The sequence below is a fragment of the Bison bison genome, unplaced genomic scaffold, assembly GCF_000754665.1.
Source record: "Bison bison bison isolate TAMUID 2011002044 unplaced genomic scaffold, Bison_UMD1.0 scf7180017864374, whole genome shotgun sequence".
Classification (NCBI taxonomy): domain Eukaryota; kingdom Metazoa; phylum Chordata; class Mammalia; order Artiodactyla; family Bovidae; genus Bison; species Bison bison.
Window position 1 is genome coordinate 5,807,328 of NW_011494946.1, and position 22,646 is coordinate 5,829,973.

The window sequence follows — 22,646 nt, forward strand, 5'->3', positions numbered from 1 at the left end:
TGGAAGAAAAGTTAATGAGAACCTAGATAGCATATTCAAAAGCAGAGACATTCCTTTGCCAACAAAGGTCTGTCTAGTCAAGGCTATGGTTTTTCCAGTGGTCATGTATGGATGTGAGAGTTGGACTGTAAAGAAAGCTGAGTGCCGAAGAATTGATGCTTTTGAACTGTGGTGTTGGAGAAGACTCTTGGGTCCCTTGGACTGCAAGGAGATCCAACCAGTCCATTCTGAAGGAGATCAGCCCTGGGATTTCTTTGGAAGGAATGATGCTAAAGCTGAAATTCCAGTACTTTGGCCACCTCATGTGAAGAGTTGACTCATTGGAAAAGACTCTGACGCTGGGAGGAATTGGGGGCAGGAGGAGAAGGGGACGGCAGAGGATGAGATGGCTGGATGGCATCACTGACTCGATGCACGTGAGTTTGAGTGAACTCTGGGAGATGGTGATGGACAGGGAGGCCTGGCATGGTGTGATTCATGGGGTTGCAAAGAGTCGGACACGACTGAGCAACTGAACTGAACTGATGCCTAAAAGTGGGAATGTAGGTTCATATTTAGCTCTATTTCTAGTTTTTTAAGGAGCCTCCACACTGTTCTCCATAGTGGCTCTACCAATTTACATTCCCACCAACAACTTCAGGAAGGTTCCCTTCTCTCCACACCATCTCTAGAATTTGCTGTCTGTGGATTTTTTTGATGATAACCATTCTGACCAGTATGAGGTGAAATCTCATTGTAGTTTTGATTTGCATTTCTCAAACGACTGGTAATTTTGAACATCTTTTCATATGCCTATTGGCGATCTGTATGCCCTTTATAGAGAAATGTCTCTTCAGGTCTTCTGCCCATTTTTTGAGTGGCTTGTTTGTTTTAATGCTATTAAGTGTCATAAGCTGTTTGTAAACTTTGGAGACTAATCACTTACAGTCACATCATTTGCAAATATTTTCTCCCAATCTGTGAGTTGTCTTTTCATTTTGTTTATTGTTTCCTTTGATGTGCAAAAGCTTTTGAGTTTCAGTGGGTTCCTTTTGTTTATTTTTGCTTTTATTTCCATTATTCTGGGAGATAGATTTAAAAAGATGATGCTGTGATTTATGTCAGAGAGTCGTCTGCCTATATTTTCCTCTAAGAGTTTGTTATTTGTGGACTTTTTGATGATGGCCATTCTGACAGGTGTGAAGTGATATCCCACTGTGGTTTTGATCTATATTTCTCTGATGATTAGCAATGTTTAGCATTTTTCCAGTGCCCGTTGGCCATCTGTATGTCATCTTTGTACAAAGTTCTCCTTGTCTTCTGCTTATTTTTTCACTGAGTTGTTTTTTAATATTGAGTTGTATGAGCTGTTTATATGTTGTGAATATTAACCCTTTATCATTCATATCATTTGTAAATACTTTCCCCTATTCAGTAGGTTGTCCTTTTGCTTTGTCAGTGGTTCCCTTTGCTGTACAAAAGCTTTTAATTTTAATTATGTCCCATTTCTTTATATTTGCTTTCTTCTTTCTTTGCCTTAGGAGGCAGATCCAAAAATTATTTCTACAACTTATGTCAAAGAGTATTTAGCCTATGTTCTCTTACAGGAGTTTTGTGGTTTCTGGCCTTACAGTTGAGTCTTTAACCAATTTTGACTTTGTTTTTGTATATGGTATGAGAACAATGAAATGTTCTAATTTCATTGTTTTTGTATGTAGCTGTCCAGTTTTCCCAGCACCACTCATTGAAGAGATTATCTTTTCTCTATTGTGCATTCTTGCCTCTTTTGTCATAGATAGGTTAACTCATCACAAGTGTGCAGGCTTATTTCTGGGCTCTCTATTCTGCTTCATTGATCTATATGACTGTCTTTGTGCCAGTACCTTGCTGTTTTGATTACTGTAACTTTGTAGTATAGTCTGAAGTCTGTGAGCATGGTATCTCCAGCTTTGTTCTTTTTCTAGCTTGCTTTGGCAATTCAAGGTCTTTTGTGGTTTCATATGAATTTTAGGATTATTCAGATTCTGTGAAAAATGATTTTTATACATAGGTAGCTAGAGATTCATTAAACATAAATAGAGATAAAGAGTCATTAAATCCATAGATTGCTTTGGATAGTATGGACATTTTAACAATATTAATTCTTCTAATCCATGAACATGAGATTTCCATTTATTTATTTATTTGTATATTTATTTGTATCATCTATAATTTCCTTCATTTATCAATATTTTATAGTTTTCAGGATATAGATCTTTAACTTCCTTGGTTAAGTTTATTTCTAGGTATTTTATTCTTTTTGATGTTATTTTAAACAGATTGTTTTCATATTTTCTCTTTTTGATAGTTCATTATTAGTGCATAGAAAAACAACAGATTTCTGTATATTAGTCTTGCATCATACAATTTTTACTGAATTCATTTATCCTAATAGTTTTGGTAGAGAGTTTTCTATATATAGTATCATGTCATCTGCAAATTGTGACAGTTCTACTTCTTCCCTTCCGATTTGGATTCCTTTTATTTCTTATTGTTAGTCTTGAGATTTCTGTCACTGGGACTTTCAATACTATGTTAAATAGAAGTGTCAAGAGTGGGCATCATTGTCTTGTTCCTGGGGATTTAAAATAAAATCTTTCAGCTTTTCAACCTTCCATATGATGTTAGCTGTGGGTTTGTCACAAAAGAGACAAACTTATGAAAAACATATCTTTTATTATGTTGAGATATGTTTCCTCCATATCCACATTTTTGTTTTGTTTTTAATTTATTGTTGCCAATTGACATCTAGAGAGATTTACAGCATTGTATTAGTTTCAGGTGTTCATCAAACTCATTCAGTTATATGTGTGTGTGTGTTCTTTTTAGGATTGTTTTCCCATATAGGTTATTACAAAATATTGAGATAGTAACCTGTGCTGTGAAGTTTTTATCATGGGTATACGTTGAATTTTGTCAAATGCTTTTTCTGCCTGCATCTGCTGAGGTGATCATGTGGTTTTTATCATTCCTTTTGTTAATGTGGTGTATCATACTGATTGATTTGTGGATATTGAGCCCTTCTTGCATCCCTAGAATAAATCCCACTTGGTCATAGTGTATGATCCTTTTTGTGTATTATTAAATTAGGTTGGCTAATATTTTATTGAGGGTTTTGCATCTATATTCATCAGGGATATTGGCCTATAAGTTTCTTTTTTGTTGTATCTTTGTCTGGTTTTGGTGTGAGGGTAATGGTGGTCTTGTGGAATGAGTGTACCCTTCTCTTCAATTTTTTGGAATAGTTTGAGAAGGATTGGTATTAGTACTTCTTTGTATGTTTGATAGTATTCCCCCATGAGGCTGATCAGTCCTGGGCTTTTGTTTGCTGGGAGTTTTTTTTTATTTCTAATTCAGTTTTACTGCTAGTGACCACTCCATTCAGACTGTGTATTTCTTCCTGATTCAGTATTGAAAAATTGCATGGTTCTAGAAACTTAGCCATTTTTTCTAGGTTGTCTATTTTGTGGACATGTAACTGATTTTTTTTTTTTTAAATCATTGGAGTATAATTAATTTACAATGTGTGTTACCTTCTGCTGTACAGCAAAGTGAATTTGTAATACATACACATATATCTGGCTTCCCACATGGTGCTAGTGGTAAAGAACAGGAGACATAAGAGACATGGTCTTGATTCCTGAGTCAGGAATATCCCCTGGAGAAGGAAATGGCAACCCACTCCAGTATTCTTGCTGTGAGAATCCCATGGACAGAGGATCCTGGCCAGCTACAGTCTAGGGGGTCCAAAGAGTCAGACACAACTGAAGCAGCGCAGCATGCACACATCATGCACACACATATATCCGCTCTTTTCAGATACTTTTCCCATATCGGTCATTATAGAGTGTTGAGTAGAGTTCCTCGTGCTATACAGTAGATCCTTATTAGTTACCTGTTTAATAAATAGTAGTGTGCATAACTCTAGTACTTTGGCCACCGCATGTGAAGAGTTGACTCACTGGAAAAGACTCTGATGCTGGGAGGGATTGGGGGCAGGAGGAGAAGGGGACGACAGAGGATGAGATGGCTGGATGGCATCACTGACTCGATGGACGTGAGTCTCAGTGAACTCCAGGAGTTGGTGATGGACAGGGAGGCCTGGCGTGCTGCGATTTATGGGGTCGCACAGAGTCGGACACGACTGAGCGACTGATCTGATCTGATCTGATGACATGGAACTGCTGATTGTAGTATCTCGTGATGTTTTGTATCTCTGTGATGTCAGTTGTAGTTTCTTATTTTTCATTTCTACCTCTTCCTCTTCTACCAGAACATTCATGAAATATTTGTTCTTATGTTTTAACTAAGTATGTCAGTTGGCCCTTTTTTTAAGTCAAAGCAGAGATTCTGGTGATAGAGCAGGTAATGATTAGCCAACTCCAGGGTTGTAAACTCAAAAGGAAAGAAATGTCCATTTAACTAATATTCACAGATCCTGATACACTATTGCCAAGAGCTCTAGAAGAGGTTTTGTTGGTATTTTAGGGTTAAAGTATATTACATAGTATCTATTGCATAGACAAATATAATATCTATGCTTTGGTCTGCACTTCCAATTTTATATTTAGTAATTTGATCAAGAATTTGATATTGATAAAAAATTCTAAGAAAAATTTGAAGCTAAGTTCCTGGTGGAGGATTGGAGATCCATACATATCAAACACACTCCTAATATGTAAAATCCCGATTTATGACTATGAATGTATTGATAAAAGTCTGGCACATCAATACTTGGGGAGTTCGTCTTTCAGTGTCATAATTTTTGCATTTTCATACTGTTCATGGGGTTCTCAAGGCAAGAATACTGAAGTGGTTTGCCATTTGCCTTCTCCAGTGGACCACGTTTTGTCAGAACTCTCCACCATGACCCATCCATCTTGGGTGGCCCTACATGGCATGGTTCATAATTTCATTGAGTTAGACAAGGCTGTGGTCCATGTGATCAGTTTGATTAGTTTCCTGTGATTGTGGTTTTCATTCTGTCTGCTCTCTGAGGGATAAGAATAAGAGGCTTATGGAAACTTTCTGATGGGAGAGACTGACTGTGGGGGAAAGTGGGTCTTGTTCTGATGGGCAGGGCCATGCTTAGTAAATCTTTAATCCAATTTTCTGTTTATGGGCAGGGCTGTGTTCCCTCCCTGTTGTCTGACCTGAGACCAAACTATGAATAACCTCAGATATGCAGATGAAACTACCCTTATAGTAGAAAGTAAAGAGGAACGGGGGAGCCTCTTGATGAAAGTGAAAGAGAAGAGTGAAAAAGTTGGCCTAAAATTCAACATTCAAAAAACTAAGATTGTGGCATCTAGTCCCATCACTTCATGACAAATAGATGGGGAAACAATGGAAACAGTGAGAAACTTTATTTTGGGGGTTCCAAACTCAGTGCAGATGATGACTGCAGCCATGAAATGAAAAGACACTTGCTCTTTGGAAGAAAAGCTATGACCAACCTAGACAGCATGTTAAAAACCAGAGATATTACTTTTCCAACAAAGGTCCATCTAGTCAAAGCTATGGTTTTTCTAGTAGTCATGTATGGATGTGAGAGTTGGACTATAAAGAAAACTGAGCACCAAAGAACTGATGCTTTTGAACTGTGGTGTTGGGGAGGACTCTTGAGAGTCCCTTGGACTGCAAGGAGATCCAACCAGTCCATCCTAAAGGAAATCAATCCTGAATATTCATTGGAAGGACTGATACTGAAGCTGAAACTCCAACACTTGGCCACCTGAAGTGAAGAACTGACTCATTTGAAAAGACCCTGATGCTGGGAAAGATTGAAGGCGGGAGGAGAAGGGACAACAGAGGATGAGATGGTTGGATGGCATCACCGACTCAATGGACATGTATTTGAGCAAGTTCTGGGAGTTGGTGATGAACGGGGGAGCCATGTGCTGCAGTCCATGGGGTCACAAAGAGTCAGACACGACTGAGCAACTACTGAACTGACATCAATGACAGTTTTCATAGGAACATCTCAAACAAGATGATCAGTTCTCATCTGTTAGAATGCCCAAGGTGAAGTAACAGGAACTGGATTTACCTACCAATTGAAATAACCAAAAGAAATATATATGTTTATTAGTTCATTTCATATACATATATATGAAATGACACAACAATTGTCAGGACACTGGACATCAGGAATAAAAGACAGGGATCCCTGCAAGAGGAGAAGCAAATGAGATGGTCCCTACAATTGCTCCAGTTTACTGCCAAGGGTTTCCAGGCCATGGTGCAGGAAAGGGAGTTCAGGTAGAGCCCAGTGCACTCCCTGAGATGAGCAGACAAAGCTGAGGGTCTGGGGAGACCAAGGGATGAGAGTTCAAAGGACAGAATACCAGAGAGGCATGAGCTGTGCAGAGAAACACAGAGCTCTGCAGAGGATGCCTCTTTGTTTTTCATCAGAGTGCTGATAGCACAGTGCTGATAGAAATGTGAGGAAATGACCCAACTGGGGAACATCCATCTAGAAAGGATTAGAGGATAATTTTCCATTGCTCACAGGGTCAAGGATAGTGCCTTTTATCATTAGAGAGATGGGAAAACTCGTAATTTATAAAGCACTAGGGAGAAACTTCAGAAAGGTCTTATTTCAGTAGTAGGGAATAATTAGCCTTAAATTAAGTACCACTCTGGACATACTTAACAAATCATAATACCAATGCCCAAAAGGATCAAACTGTTTCCAAGTAGCTTAACTGCTTCCCCAAACAAAGTATATGAACATTTATAGGAATGTAAAAGTATCCCATATCCAAAAAAGCAAATTTCATAATGTCTGGCAGAAAAAACATACAATCAAAAGCACAATCACTCAAAACCAAATCAGAACTAACAAAGATGTTAAAAATTAGCAAATATGTTAAAAGTTATTATAACTAAATTATATATGTTAAAAAGTTAAGTAGAAACATAGAAAAGGTAAAAAAATATTTAAATACATTTGTAGAGATGAAAGCAACAGTGTTTGGGATGAACAATACCCTGGATGGGATTAATAAGAAATTAGATTTGATAGAAGAGAAAACTAGTGACCGTGAATATGTAGCAATATAAATTATTCAAAATAAAACTCAAAGACAAAAATGATTAAAAAAAAATGAGAAGACCCTCAGTAGGTTTTAATACCCTCTCTCAATAAATGGCCAAAACATAGACAGAAAATCAGCAGGAAGAATATCATAGGCTTGAAGAACACTATCAGTTAATTTGGCCTAATTTATATTAACAGAACACTGCACACAATAATAGCAAATGCAAATCCTTTTCTTTTTTAAGGATAAAAATTTTCTGGAATTTTTAAAAAATTAATTTTTGTTGAAGTATAGTTGCTTTACTCACTGCTCTGTGGTGACCTAAATGGAAAGGAAATCCAAAAAAGAGGAGATATATATATATGTATATAGCTGGTTCACTTTGCTGTGCAGCAGAAACTAACACAACATTATAAAGCAACTATATTCCAATAAAACTTAATTGTAAAAAATTCCAGAAATACACACTGTTTTCAAGTACGTGTGACACATTTACCAAGATAGACCACATTGTGTATCATAAAAACATTCTCAAAACTTTAAAGGATTCAAGTCATTCCAAGTATAGTCTCTGACCAAAGCAGAATTAAATTGAAATCAGTAACAGGAAAATCTTTAAAAAATCCCAAAGTATTTGGAAACCAAGAAAGCCCTTCTAAATAACCCATGCTCAAAGAAGAAATCAAAGGTGAAATTAGCAAGTATTTTGAAAGTAATGAAAATAGAAATCACCATATACCAGAATTTGTGAGTTTCCACTAAAGCTGTACTTTGGAGATCTTGCATAGCATTAAATGCCTATACTGGCAAAGAAGAAAGATTTGAAATCGATGACCTCAGTTTTCATTTTGAGAAACCAGAAAAAGAGGAACAAGTTAAACCTAAGGTAAGGAGAAATAAGGAGTAATAAAATTCAAACAGAAGTCAATGAAATAGAAAGGAGAAAATAAATAAAATCAAAGTGTTTTTTTGTTTTTGTTTTTTTTTTCTATAAGAGCAATTAAATGGGTAAACCTATAGGCAAACTCACTGGTGAAAATGAAAATACAAATGACCAACATCAGGAATGAGAGAAGAGACATATTCTACAGATATTAAAAGGATAGGGAACATTGTCAGCAGTTTGGTGCTACTGGTAAAGAACCTGCCAGCCAATGCAGATAGGAGACACAGCTTCCATCCCTGGGTCAAGAAGATCCCCTGGAGGAGGGCATGGCAGCCCACTCCAGTATTCTTGCCTGGTGAACCCCATGGATAGAGGAGCCTGGGGGGCTACAGTCCACAGGGTCACAAAGAGTTGAACACAACTGAAGTGACTTAGCATGCACTCTCCTGTATGTGCTCAACCACTCAATCCTGCTCTTTTGTGACCCCATGGACTGTAGGTTTTGCTTATTAATTAGACATTTTGGTGAAATAGACAGATTACTTGTGGTACACGAATTACCGAAGCTCACTCAGGGAAAAATAACCTAAATATTTATTCCTAAACCTATTAATGAAAATTGAATTTGTAGTTCAAAACTTTCCATAAGGAAAACTCCAGGCCAAGACGACTTCACTGATGCATTCAACAAAACATTTAAGGAAGAAATAGTATCAATTCTACACAAACTTTTCCAGAATATTGAAGAGGAAGGAAAGCTTCTGAACTCATTCTTTGAAGCCAAAACCACACAAAGACATTACATGAAAAGGAAACTACAACATTCCTTGTAAACATGGATGCAAAAATTCGAAACAAAACTTTAGCAAATCAAATCCAACAATATTAGATCAATTGTGGCAATCATTATATGTGTATACTTATATCAAAACATTGTATACTTTATTGTTAATTTTTCCATTCAATTTTTAAAGTTTTTATTAAAATATAGTTGATTCACAATGTTGTGTTGGTTTCAGGTTTACAGCAAAGTGATTCAGTTATAATACATATATTCATGTGTGTATATATATATTCTTTTGAAAATTCTTTTCTAGATAGGTTATGACAAACTATTGAGGATAGTTCCATATGTTATACAATAGGCCCTTGTCGCTTAACTGTATTATACATAGTAGTATGTACATATGATGGAGAAGGCACTGGCACCCCACTCCAGTGCTCTTGCCTGGAAAATCCCATGGACGGTGGAGCCTGGTAGGCTGTAGTCCATGGGGTCGCTAAGAGTTGGACACGACTGAGCGACTTCACTTTGACTTTTCACTTTCATGCATTGGAGAAGGAAATGGAAACCCACTCCAGTGTTCTTGCCTGCAGAATCCCAGGGACGGGGGAGCCTGGTGGGCTGCCGTCTATGGGGTCGCACAGAGTCAGACATGACTGAAGCGACTTAGCAGCAGCAGCATGTATATATGAATCCCAAACTCTTAATTTATCCTCCCCACATTTTCTCTTTGGTAACCATGTTCCTTTTCTGTATCTGGGAGTCTATTTCTGTTTTGTAAGTAAATTCATATGTATCATATTTTGGATTCCACATATAAGCAGTATCATAGGATGTTTGTCTTTCTGTGTTCGGATTACTTCATTTTGTGTGATAATCTCTAAATGAAGTATCCATCCATGTTGCTCCAAAGGGCATTACTTCATTCTTTCTTATGGCTAAGTAATATTCTATTGTGTAAATATACCACATCTTCTTTATCCATTCATCTGTCAATGGACACTTAGGTTGCTTGCAAGTCTTGGCTATTGTAAATAGTCCTGCTATGAATATTAGGGTTCATGTATCCTTTCACATTATAGTTTATTTCAGATATATGTTCCAGAGTAGGGTTACTGGATCAAATGGTAACTCTATTTTTAGGTTTTTAAGGAACGTCCATACTGTTCTCCATAATGGCTATACCAATTTACATACCAATTGTTCTCACCAACAATTAGGAGGGTTCCTTTTTCTTCACACCCTGTCCATCATTTATTATTTGTAGAGTTTTTGATGAACATTGTGCCCTTTAAACACATACAAATTTTATTTATCAGAAATAATCCTAAAATAGATAAAAAAGATAGTATGGAGTTGGCCCCAGGAATGCAGAAATCATTGCACATTTGAAAGTCATTGGATCATATTTGCCCTGTTAATAACATCACTCATGATATTGTTTTTCTGCATTCTATTTCAATATTAAACTTCTGTGGCATTCATAAAGGTTAATCAATTAATTTGTGAGGTTGTCGTGAGGATCAAGTTAAGTAATAGATGCAAAGCCTTAATAATGGGCCAAGCACAATTGGACAGTAATACATTTTTGCCAGTTAGGAATCTACTTCTTGCTTGATTAGGTTCACAAACACATCTATTTCATAGAAAAAAAAAAAGAGAGAACATTGATCATATCCTTCTTATATTTATTTCTGAGCTGGCATTTCCTGTTGTGGCCTCACCAACCAGCCATTGTCCCCATGATTTTGGACTTGATTTCATGACCCTTTAGAACTACTTGAAGTGTTGGCCTCCAACAAGATAAAAATGATAAATAGTTAAAAAAAAAAGTGTAAATTGAGGCACTATTTCCTTCATTGAGAAAGTCTTGCTACAATAATAATAAAATCAGTGAAATATCTGTGTGCTTAGTGATGTAGTTGACTTACTTACGTCATGGTGCAAGCTTCTTATCTTGTCACGGGCCAGTGAACTGTTTGTGGATTGGCACTTTGACTACCAAGGTCTTAGAGTATGTCGTGTCTTACACAGAATTTGGATTCTGAAGTCAGCATTTATACTTGCTCTCATTGAGTCATACTACGGCACATATTCTAAACGTGTATATAAGGATGTCATCAGTAAATGTGACTTTGACATATTTGACTTCCCTGGTGGGTCAGATGGTTAAACGTCTGTCTACAGTGTGGGAGACCTGGGTTCGATCCCTGGGTCGGGACGATCCCCTGGAGAAGGAAATGGCAATCCACTCCAATACTATTGCCTGGAAAATCCCATGGACAGAGGAGCCTGGTAGGCTACAGTCCATGGGGTCGCAAAGAGTCGGACACGACTGAGCGACTTTATTTTACTTTACTTTACTTTGACATATTTACTTTTCTCTTGGGGTCATTGTGTATAATGAATACAATATGTACTCCAAATTTTGCAACTAAAAAGTGGTTTTAGTTACAACTGAAGTAGTAAAAATAGCTGTATGTTTCTTACCTTGATCAATCAATCCTTTGACAAAGATCAGAGATGGGGTAAGTTGCTTCACATGTGACAGTATCTGTTGAATGATAATGGCTCTCCACACATTGTGTAGAGATGAACTTAGAGAATGTATCTGAGAACAAGTACTGATATTGACTAGTAACATCTACCATGGGTATGGGGATGATGTGTGATAATACCACATAGTAAGTATTGCCATCCTTGGCTAGGAATTCCAAGTTTATCCTCCTACTAAAAACAGTGACTTGGGTTATTCTGTTGCAGGACATGAAAACCTTGGCAGAAAAGAAGAACCAGGTCTTACTTATGAAAGTAGAGATGCCTCTCTTCAAGAATATTACATGGATGTGACTTTTCTCATAGATGCTTCCAAAAGAATAGGAAGTGATGAGTTTAAGGAAGTGAAAGCTTTTGTAACCTCAGTGCTTGATTATTTTCATCTGGCCCCAGATCCACTGACCTCCACCTTAGGAGACAGAATAGCAGTCCTGACCTACTCTCCTCCAGGCTATATGCCCAACACAGAAAAATGCCCCGTCTACCTAGAATTTGATTTGGTCACTTATAACAATATACACCAAATGAAACATCATCTCCAAGACTCCCTTCAGCAGCTCAATGGAGATGTTTTTATAGGCCACGCCCTTCAGTGGACACTTGACAATGTCTTTGTAGGAACTCCCAACCTGAGGAGAAACAAAGTTATCTTTGTTATATCCGCTGGTGAAACCAACCCTTTAGACAGGGAAGTCTTAAGAAATGTATCTCTGAGAGCCCAGTGTCAGGGCTACTCCATATTTGTGTTTTCTTTTGGTCCTCTACACAATGACAAGGAATTAGAAGAATTAGCCAGCCACCCACTGGATCATCACTTAGTCCAGCTTGGCCGAACCCACAAGCCAGATTTGAACTATATCATCAAATTTATCAAGCCATTTGTTCATTCAATCAGACGTAAGTCATTAAAGTTTTATTTTCCGTTGCTTTTGCAATAGATATCTCTGTGTACCATCCACCAGTAACATGATTCTCATTTTCGTCAAGAGTGGTGGCGTCTTAGGTGTGAGTAGGAGGCGATGAGAAAACCACAGAGGAAACCCCAGGTCCTAGTGACCTTGAGCTCTGCTGTCTCACTGTCAAGAAACTAATAAGTGTCTTTTAACTCTAACCTGTGAGGGCTCATTATGTGTCAAGTCTTTTAAAGGATTGGATCATTTAATCCTCAGGATGGCCCTCAAAGGAGAGTAGTAATATCCCCATTTTACAAGTGAGAAAACTGAGGTTCAGAGACATTAAATCAGTTGCTCAAACGCTCACAGTTAATAGCAAATTCTAGACTCAATCCTATGCATTCTGACCCCAAAGTTGTGCTCTTGTCCATTAAGCTATACTTTAATTACTAAAGCCTTAATGAAAGTATTGCAGTGACATCACTTTAATAAGTAGTACTCCACTCCCACCACCCTCCACCTATTCCAAGGACTTCTGTTTTACCTTGTCACTGTAAGCCAACTTTGGTTCTGGCTTGAATTATTAAGAGCCAGGGCATGAATCTCTTGTAGAGCCTCTGTCTCAGACAGCTGGCTCAGGCACAGCCAGGCAAGCGGTTTGCGGGTCTCTTTGCATAGTAGGCATTTGAGAGAGGTGTCCCAGTCTCTGTCCATGTGCCATAATTCCAGACATGGTTATAGGAGCAAACCTAAGAGCTGTAGCATCAAGCCAGTCCTGGCCAGTGCCGTGAATTAGGAGTGCAGCAGAGCCACACTCGTAGCTGCTACAAGTTTAGTGGGAAATCACAGGGATACAGATTTTTCTGGTGTTCATAAAGCCCACAGCCCCAGAACCCTCAGAAATCTTGGCACTTAGGATTTATATTTAGTGGCAAGCTTGTCATTTGCAAAAAAAAAAAAAAAAGAAAATGCCTTCTTCCAACCTCAAGATAAATAAGGCAGATAATTTCAATAGTTAATGCTGTCTTCCAGAAAGTCCTCCTTTCAGAAGGAGAGAAACAAATGATAGAAGGGGTTAAGAGTTATCCTTGAATCGTATCACAAGCCTGTAACACAGAGAGCATAATTTTTGACTGAATCACTGCTACATCTCGCTGACTTTGCCAATGAGGTATTGCAAAGTCAGAAGGTACATACTTTGCTGAGTCTCTTATAAAATGAATTTGCTCTTGGAAATACCCCCAACTCCAGGAAAAGATGAACTGACTTTGGGTGATAGAATATGGAAGGGTAAAATTTAGACTAACTGTCCACTCTCTCTCTAGGTGGCATCAACAAATACCCCCCTGCAGACATGAAACCCAAATGTGTTAACATCACCTCTCCCACTCCAGAGAATAATGGCATAGGAAACACTGTATTGTGAGTTGACAAATTCACAGTTTGGGTCATATTACCACTAGAAAAAGTTCTAAAGAAAATAATTTGAAATAAATGGCATTTTAGTTTTCAGGATGCAAGTTTGGTTGTGGGGTATGTGTGTGTGTGTGCATGTGTGTGTGTTTTAAATGTTCCTGATTTGTGACAACATCACAGATCTGGTGTTAATAGCACATAGAATATGATGCATATTAGAAAGAACCATATTTCTATTTCTGTAGTTTTTATGAAAGAAAGGGGCTATTAACACCTTATTAGTAACTATATAATATCATTCAAATACTGGGTACTGTCAAAACAGAAAACTTACATATCAAAGGTTAGATGTAATAGTTTTAGAGAATAAGAAAAAAAGATGAAAAAGAAAAACTCATAAAGTGGCAACAAAAACATACCGTTTTGAAACAGTACCCATATGGAGCCTGGCGGAAAGAATTCTTTTAAGTTTGATTTTGCAAAGTCCAACCCTAAGTACTCAGTAAAAATTCAGTAGTGAAAATAATATGGTTTGGAGCCCTATTATTAAACATGGGCACAAATGTTTAATTTCCCTTTGGAATATGAAAGAGTTGGCCCTCCAGTCAGATATCTTACACAAACTACCTTTGGACTATTCCAATAACATGCATAAAATTGATTCCTGTTACCTTAGCTGCCTGTAACTACACTGAATCCTGAAAGGGACTTGGTTAACCTATGTTTCATCACTTTTCTCTGTTACCTTAGCCTTCTTCCTGAGGTATATGAAATTGAGATGGAGAACAGTGAGCTTTCGGGTGACCCCGATTCCCAGCAGCAGCATTTCTTTGAAATAGGGAACAGTCATAGTAACAGTTCTGGTATCAACACTAATTTGATCCAGAGGTTATACATGCTCCTTTCATCTGGGGAACTGATGATGCAAGACAAGAAAGAGGCACATTCAGAAGAAATTACATCTCCAGCAAATGACAGACAAGATGAAAAAGGTAACCTTGAGTGCCGAAGAGTTGACAAGCCTGAAATACCTTTGTCTGGATTTTCCCTGGTAGAAGATGAGCAATTAGAACTCATCTGGATGAATAGATATGGCATAATAGAAGCATTTATCATCTAGACTATGTGGGGTCCCCAAAACAAGGGGACAAAGGAGATAAAACTCTAGAAGGGTGAAAAAAGGGGGCCACTGGTGTTGACAAAACCAGAACTAGATACAAATGCCTGGGGTGAGTCAAGGTATAGAAATATAAGAGGGGCAGGGGGGAGGACCACAGGTCCTGGGGGAGCAGGAGAAGCTCTGCATTCTTCGGGAGATGGGGGAGAGGAGAGGAAGTGGACGTCAGGCCTCCAGAATGTGAAGGCTCGGGGGTCTGCTTTATCCCTTGGTGACCAGCGCGTTCCTGGCTTGAAATGTAGGCTTCTGGCTGAGCCCCAGTGCAGCAGAGACCAGACAGGACACAGCTGCTATGGTTCTGAGATATCTTTGTGCTTCTTAGGGTGCATGGGGAGTGGCTATGAATGCACAGCTAAAGAGAAAATAGAGACAGAGAAGAGGCAGCCATGACTGGTTTCAGAGCAACTGTTCACAATCTCTGCTGTGTACCAAAATCATGGGAGAAATTATTTTAAAATAAATATTCCTGAATATCTACTAAAGGTGAAAATATGCATATCGTATGACCCAACAATTTTACTGCAATGTCTATACCCAACAGAAAAATATATGTTTACTAAAGGCCAGGTATGAGAATGTTCAGAGCAGAATTATTTGTAACGGCCTCAAAGTGGTGACAGAGATGCCCAACAGTGGTATGATATACATTTGTACAGTTATATAATAAAGCACTATATATGTGTACATTATGTACATAATATACTCTATGTGCTGTGCTGTGCTGTGCTTAGTCACGCAGTTGTGTCCAAATTGTTGTGACCCTATGGACTGAAGCCTGCTAGGCTCCTCTGTCCATGGGGATTCTCCAGGCAAGAATACTGGAGTGGGTTTCCATGCCTTTCTCCAAAGGATCTTCCCAACCCAGGGATCAAACCTAGGTCTCCCACATTACAGGCAGATTCTTTACCATCTGAGCCACCAGAAAGTCCCAAATACTATATACATAAGTATCAGTTCAGTCAGTTCAGTCACTCAGTCGTGTCCGACTCTTTGTGACCCCATGAACTGCAGCATGCCAGGCCTCCCTGTCCATCAGCAACTCCCAGAGTTCATTCAAACTCATGTCCATTGAGTTGGTGATGCCATCCAACCATCTCATCCTCTGTTGCCCCCTTATCCTCCTGCTTGGAGTACTTCCCAACATCAGGGTCTTTTCCAATGAGTCAGTTCTTCGCATCAGGTGGCCAAAGTATTGGAGTTTCAGCTTCAGCATCAATCCTTCCAATGAATAGTCAGACTGATTTTCTTTAGGATGGACTGGTTTGATCTCCTTGAAGTCCAAGAGACTCCCGAGAGTCTTCTCTAACACTACAGTTCAAAAGCATCAATTTTTTGGTGCTCAGCCTTCTTTATGGTCCAACTCTCACATCCATACATAACTACTGGAAAAACCATAGCTTTGACTAGATGGACCTTTGTCAGCAAAGTAATGTCTCTGCTTTTTAATATGCTGTCTAGGTTGGTCATAGCTTTTCTCCAAAGAGCAAGCATCTTTTAATTTTATGGCTGCAGTCACCATCTGCAGTGAGTTTGGAGCCCCCCAAAATAAAGTTCTCACTGATTCCATTGTTTCCCCATCTATTTGCCATGAAGTGATGGGACTGGATGCTGTGATCTTAGTTTTTTAAATGCTGAGTTTTATGCCAGCTTTTTCACTCTCCTCTTTTACTTTTATCAAGAGGCTCTTTAGCTCTTCTTCACTTCCTGGTGGTGTCATCTGCATATCTGAGGTTATTGATATTGCTCCTGGAAATCTTAATTTCAGCCTGTGATTCATCCAGTATGGGTGTTTTGCATCATGTTCTCTGCATTATAAGTTAAATAAGCAGGGTGACGGTATACAGCTATGATGTATTCCTTTCCCAATTTGGAACCAGGTCATTGTTCCATGTTCAGTTCTAACTGTTGCTTCCTGATCTGCATACAGATTTCTCAGGGGCAGGTAAGGTGATCTGGTATTCCCATTTATTTAAGAATTTTCTACATTTTATTGTGATCCACAATAGCAGCAGCAGATGTTTTTCTGGAACTCTCTTGCTTTTTCAATGATCCAGTGGATGTTGGCAATTTGACCTCTGGTTCCTATGTCTTTTCTAAATTCAGCTTGAACATCTGGAATGGAAGTTCATTTCATGTACTGTTGAAACCTGGCTTGGAGAATTTTAAGCATTGCTTTGCTAGGATGTGAGATGAGTGTAATTGTGCGGTAGTTTGAACATTCTTTGGCATTGCTTTTCTTTGGGACTGGAATGAAAAATGACTTTTTCAGTCCTGTGGCCACTGCTGAGTTTTCCAAATTTGCTGGTGTATTGAGTGCAGCACTTTCACAGCATCATCTTTTAGGATTTGAAATAGCTCAACTGGAATTCTATCACCTCCACTAGCTTTGTTTGTAGTGGTGCTTCCTAAAGCTCACTTGACTTTACATTCCAGGATGTCTGGCTCTAGGTGAGCGATCACACCACTGTGGTTATCTGGGTCATGAAGATCTTTTTTGTACAGTTCTTCTATGTATTTTTGCCATGTCTTCTTAATTTCTTCTGCTTCTGTTAGGTCCATACCATTTCTGTCCTCTATTGAGCACATCTTTGCCTGAAATATTCCCTTAGTATCTATCAAATTTTTTTTGAGAGATCTCTAGTCTTTCCGCTTCTATTATTTTTCTCTATTTCTTTTCATTGATCACTGAGGAAGGCTTTCTTATATCTCCTTGCTATTCTTTGGAACTCTGCATTCAAGTTGTTATATCTTTCCTTTTCTCCTTTCCCTATAGCTTCTCTTCTTTTCTCAGTCACTTGTAAGGCCTCCTCAGACAACCGTTTTGGCTTTTTGCATTTCTTTTTCTTGGGGATGGTCTTGATCACTGCCTCCTGTACAATGTCACAAACCCCCATCTATTTTAGTGCTTCAGGCACTCTATCTATCAGATCTAATCCCTTGAATCTATTTTTCACTTGCATTGTATAATCGTAAGAGATTTAATTTAAGTCATACTTGAATGGTCTACTTTGCCAAAAAAGGTCCATCTAGTCAAAGCTATGGTTTTTCCAATGGTCATGTATGGGTGTGAGAGTTGGACTGTGAAGAAAGCTGAGCACCAAAGAATTGATGCTTTTGAACTGTGATGTTGGAGAGGACTCTTGAGAGTCCTTTGGACTGCAAGGAGATCCAACCAGTCCATTCTAAAGGAGATCAGTCCTGGGTGTTCTTTGGAAGGCCTGATGCTAAAGCTGAAACCCCAATACTTTGACCACCTCATGCGAAGAGTTGACTCATTGGAAAAGACTCTGATGTTGGGAGGGATTGGAGGCAGGAGGAGAAGGGGATGACAGAGGATGAGATGGCTGGATGGCATCACCAACTTGACGGACATGAGTTTGAGTGAACTCCGGGAGTTGGTGATGGACAGGGAGGCCTGGTGTGCTGAAATTCATGGGGTCACAAAGAGTTGGACACAACTGAGCGACTGAACTGAACTGAAATGATGTTTCGATGCGAGAGTTGGACTATAAAGAAAGTTGAGCGCCGAATAATTGATGCTTTTGAAACATTGTGTTGGGGCTCTTGAGAGTCCCTTGGACTGCAAGGAGATCCAACCCATCCACCCTAAAGGAAATCAGTCCTGAATATTCATTGGAAGGACTGATGATAAAGCTGAAACTCCAATACTTTGGCTACCTGATACGAAGAACTAACTCGTTTGAAAAGACCCTGATGCTGGGAAAGATCGAAAGCAGGAGGAGAAGGGGACAACAGAGAATGAGATGGTTGGATGACATCACTGACTCAATGGACATGAGTCTGAGTAAACTCTGGGAGTTGGTGATGGACAGGGAAGCCTGGCGTGCTGCAGTCCATGGGTTCACAAAGAGTCGGACACAAACTGAGTGACTGAACTGACTGACTGAGAGACTGTAGACTCCAGGTCCAGGTCGCCTCAGGCCAAACAACTGACAGGGAGGGAGTGCCGCCCCACCCATCAGCAGACAATTCGATTAAAGTTTTACTGAGCACTGGCCATGCCCACAGAGCAAGACACAGTTTTCCCCACAGCCAGTGCCTCCCATCAGGAAGCTTGCACAGCCTCTTATCCTCATCCACCAGAGGGCAGACAGAAGAAATAAGAACTACAATCCCAGCAGCAACCTCCAGAACTACCACCACAATCACAATCACAGAAAGCTAGCCAAAATGAAAAGAAATAGGGTTATGTGCCAGATGAAGGAACATGATAAACCCCCAGAAAAATAAATGAAATGGAGGTATGCAACCTCCCAGAAGAAGAAGTCAGAATAATGATAGTGAAGATGATCCAGGATCTCAGAAAAAGAATGAAGAAGATTCAAGAAATGTTTACCAAAGACCTAGAAGTACTAAAGCACAAACAAACAGAGATGAACAACACAGTAGAAGGAATCGATAGCAGAATAACTGAGGCAGAAGAACAGAAAAGTGACCTGGAACACAGAATGGTGGAAATCCATAGTGCAAAACAGAATGTAGATTAGGGTTAGAATGAAAAGAAATGAAGACAGCCTAAGAGACCTCTTGGACAACATCAAACACCCCAATATTCACATTATAGGGGTCCCAGAAGGTGAAGAGAAAGAGAAAGGGACCAAAGAAGATGTTCAAAAATGAACATATGTTTCATTGGTATTCTAGAAGGAGAGTAGAAAGGGATCCATTCAGGAAAAAAAAAGAAAGAAAATGGCCAAAACTTCCCAAATTTGGTAAAAGACACAATGTTACAGATTTTTAAAGTTCAAAGAAAACCCCACTCAGACATATTAAAATCAAACTGCTGAAAACAAAGGAGAAATAAACAATCTGGAAGCAGTAGCTTCCCTGGTGGCTCAGATGGTAAAGCACCTGTCTGCAATGCAGCAGACCCGGGTTTGATCCATGGGTTGGGAAGATCCCTTGGAGAATGGAATGCTAACCCACTCCAGTATTCTTGCCTGGGAAATCCCATGGACAGATTAGCCTGGCAGACTACAGTCCATGGGGTCATAAAGAGTTGGACATGACTGAGTGATTAAACACAACAGTAGGGAATATAATTAACAATGTAAGCACAGGAATTACAGGCAGAGCTTTACCATCTGAGCCACCAGGGAAGCCCTCCACTTCTGTATGTGTGATGTATAATAAAATAGAAAAATGGAGAAAACTTCTGAAGGGGAGAAATTATGAGAAATGACAATAAATGAGAAAGTTATTGATAATGCTTGCTTGATTGCAATCCTTCTGATTCTACTAACCTTGGCATTTTCAGCCATAAACTACCTTGAAATACCAGAGAATGTGATTTAATTGATATGAGTGTGGGCTTGGCAACTGAATGGTCAGCAAATATCAGGCCAATTACAATGCATAGATGCATTTGGGAAACACAGATTTAGGGGGTTCTTTCCCAGGCTTGGGCTGCCCCATTGGCTCAGTGGTAAAGAATCCACCTTGCAATGTAGCAGCTGCAGGAGATGGTGGCTTGATCCCTGGGTGGGGAGGATCCCCCAGAGAAGGGCATGGCAACCCACTCCAGTATTCTTGCCTGGAGAATCCCATAGACAGAGGGCCTGGTGGGCTACAGTCCATGGGGTCGCAAAGAGTTGGACGTAACTGAGAAACTATCACTATAGAAGTGGATGCTGTCTTTAATCATTTCTCTCAGAGAAGTCTAGTTGACTGATTGATTTGGTGACTTGGTCAGCCCTGTTCCTTCAAGTCCGTCTGAGTCTCTTCAGAAAATCTCACTTTGGCTTTCCTCTTAGGCTTATGAGAAATTAGAATTTGAAAGTCAGAAAAGCTTTAAAAATCTCTGAGTTGTACTGTGTCTTTTTATAGATAAGGAAGTAGAAGATGCAGACATCTGAAGCGTCTTCCCAAAGAACATCCACAGCACCTACTGCTTTGTCACAGTGATTCATACTCTATAATTATGTTTATAAAACAAAAGTACACCTTAAAGCTTGAAAAGGAGATAATAAAACCTACCTCTGGGTTGCTGAAAGGTTGGAAATGATACCTTTGAAGCTCAGACTACACACTGTGCCTGGTACATAATCAACTAGGCTTGTCCTGTGAATTACCTGCCTGGTAATATGTTTGAAAATTAAAAATAAAAATCCATTGTGAAGAACAGTCAGCATTTACACTGCTTTGCTCACTTTTGTTTTCCCAAAGAGAATGGGCTTTTCTTTTTACCTGCCCATTTTTTCTGATGTTTTCATTTTAACCACCTACTTAATGTACACGCTTTCTATTTGCTCATCATAATGTACATTTGCAAGGTTTTGATGTACGTTTTGAAAAGTGTATCTGTATTCATTTTTCCATTATGCCAACCCAGGGACTCTTTCTTAGCCTTTATTTTTCCATCATTCAGGGCTTTGTCTCTCAAAGTGTGGTCCCTGGACCAAGAACATCAGCATCATCTAGGAATTAATCAGAAATGCAGATTCTTGGAGTCTACCAAAGACCTACTAAGTCAGAAGCTTGTGTCAGGGCCTTCCAGATGACTTTGATGCAGGCTAGAGTTTGCCAACCACCAACCTAATGTATAGATCTTGAGCCTGAGTTAGTCTTCTTAATGGAGGTCCCGTCACTAGATATTACAAGTATTTGGGGAAAATCCTGTTTCTGTAAAATACTAATAAGTAGGTTTTTGTTTTTTTTTTTGGCATGATTTCTCATTGACTTTAATGAGCTCATTTTCAATGTAATTCTGAGAGAAGGGCTAATAGTCAAGCCACTTTGACCACTTTGATTTTGTTTCAGGGAGCATCTTTTCAGACTTATGTTTTATAGAAACCACTTTGGGAAACAGTAGTTGAAAGAATGAATCCAAAGGACAGACACGAATTTGAATCTTATTTCTGCCATTACTGGTCATTTGATCTTGGGCACATTGTTTTGCCTTTCTAAGAGTCTGTTCTCCACCTGGGGTAACAGTACCCTACATCATAGGTTAATGTGTGCAATAAATGAACGTAAAGTGCTTCAAACAGCAGTTTGCAAAGAGTAAAAGTTTAATAAATGTTGGGTATTGTTTAAGATGATGATAATGATAATGATGATGATGGCAGCCATAGTGGAAAGAAGGCTAAACTGAGAATAAGGAGATCCAGATGCTAGTTTTGGTTCTGTCGGTAACTAGCTTCGTGATCATGAAAAGTCACCTGATTGCCCTGGTCCTCAACTTTCTTTTTTGTATTATGGAGGCACTTGGGCAAGGCCACTGTATTTTATACTTTAGGGACGCTGTGAGACATACAAAGACTTTCAAATGCATGGATTTCTAAGAAATAGTACTAAAGGACTCTATCTACCTGAGAATGGTTACATATGAAGAATCATGGAGATCTTCTTTCCTGTGTCCCCTTTTACAAGTGCCCCCATGTCACACACACACACATACAAAAATGGCATGTTTCTCAGTCATTCTAAATCTTTGTATGACAATTTGCCCAGGTGTAAAGTCTTCTTAGGGAAGCACAGGCTGGGGGGCGTGTTGTCAAACAAAGTGCCATTTAAATATTGGATCTGTTCTATACATCTGTGTCTCTTTTGCTGTCTCACATACAGGGTTGTTACCACCTTTCTAAATTCCATATATATGCGTTAGTATACTGTATTGGTGTTTTTCTTTTTGGCTTATTTCACTCTGTATAATAGGCTCCAGTTTCATCCACCTCATTAGAAGTGATTCAAATGTATTCTTTTTAATTGCTGAGTAATACTCCATTGTGTATATGTACCACAGCTTTCTTATCCATTCGTCTGCTGATGGACATCTAGGTTGCTTCCATGTCCTGGCTATTGTAAATAGTGCTGCAATGAACATTGGGGTACACATGTCTCTTTCAATTCT

The 22,646-nt window shown here is 39.0% G+C and overlaps 1 protein-coding gene across 2 annotated transcripts in view; it reads left to right on the forward strand.

Moving 5' to 3' along the window:
- Positions 1-22,646, forward strand: part of COL6A5 (collagen, type VI, alpha 5) — a 160,932-nt gene that overhangs the window by 133,313 nt on the left and 4,973 nt on the right. Inside the window, exons 38-40 of one of the 2 annotated variants that reach the window (XM_010856741.1) lie at positions 11,495-12,184; positions 13,506-13,602; positions 14,347-14,588. The exons of the other annotated variant lie outside the window; for it this stretch is intronic. Of the exons in view, the coding sequence (XP_010855043.1) occupies positions 11,495-12,184; positions 13,506-13,602; positions 14,347-14,588 (1,029 nt within the window). The remainder of the gene's footprint in view (positions 1-11,494; positions 12,185-13,505; positions 13,603-14,346; positions 14,589-22,646) is intronic. 2 annotated transcript variants of the gene reach the window in all.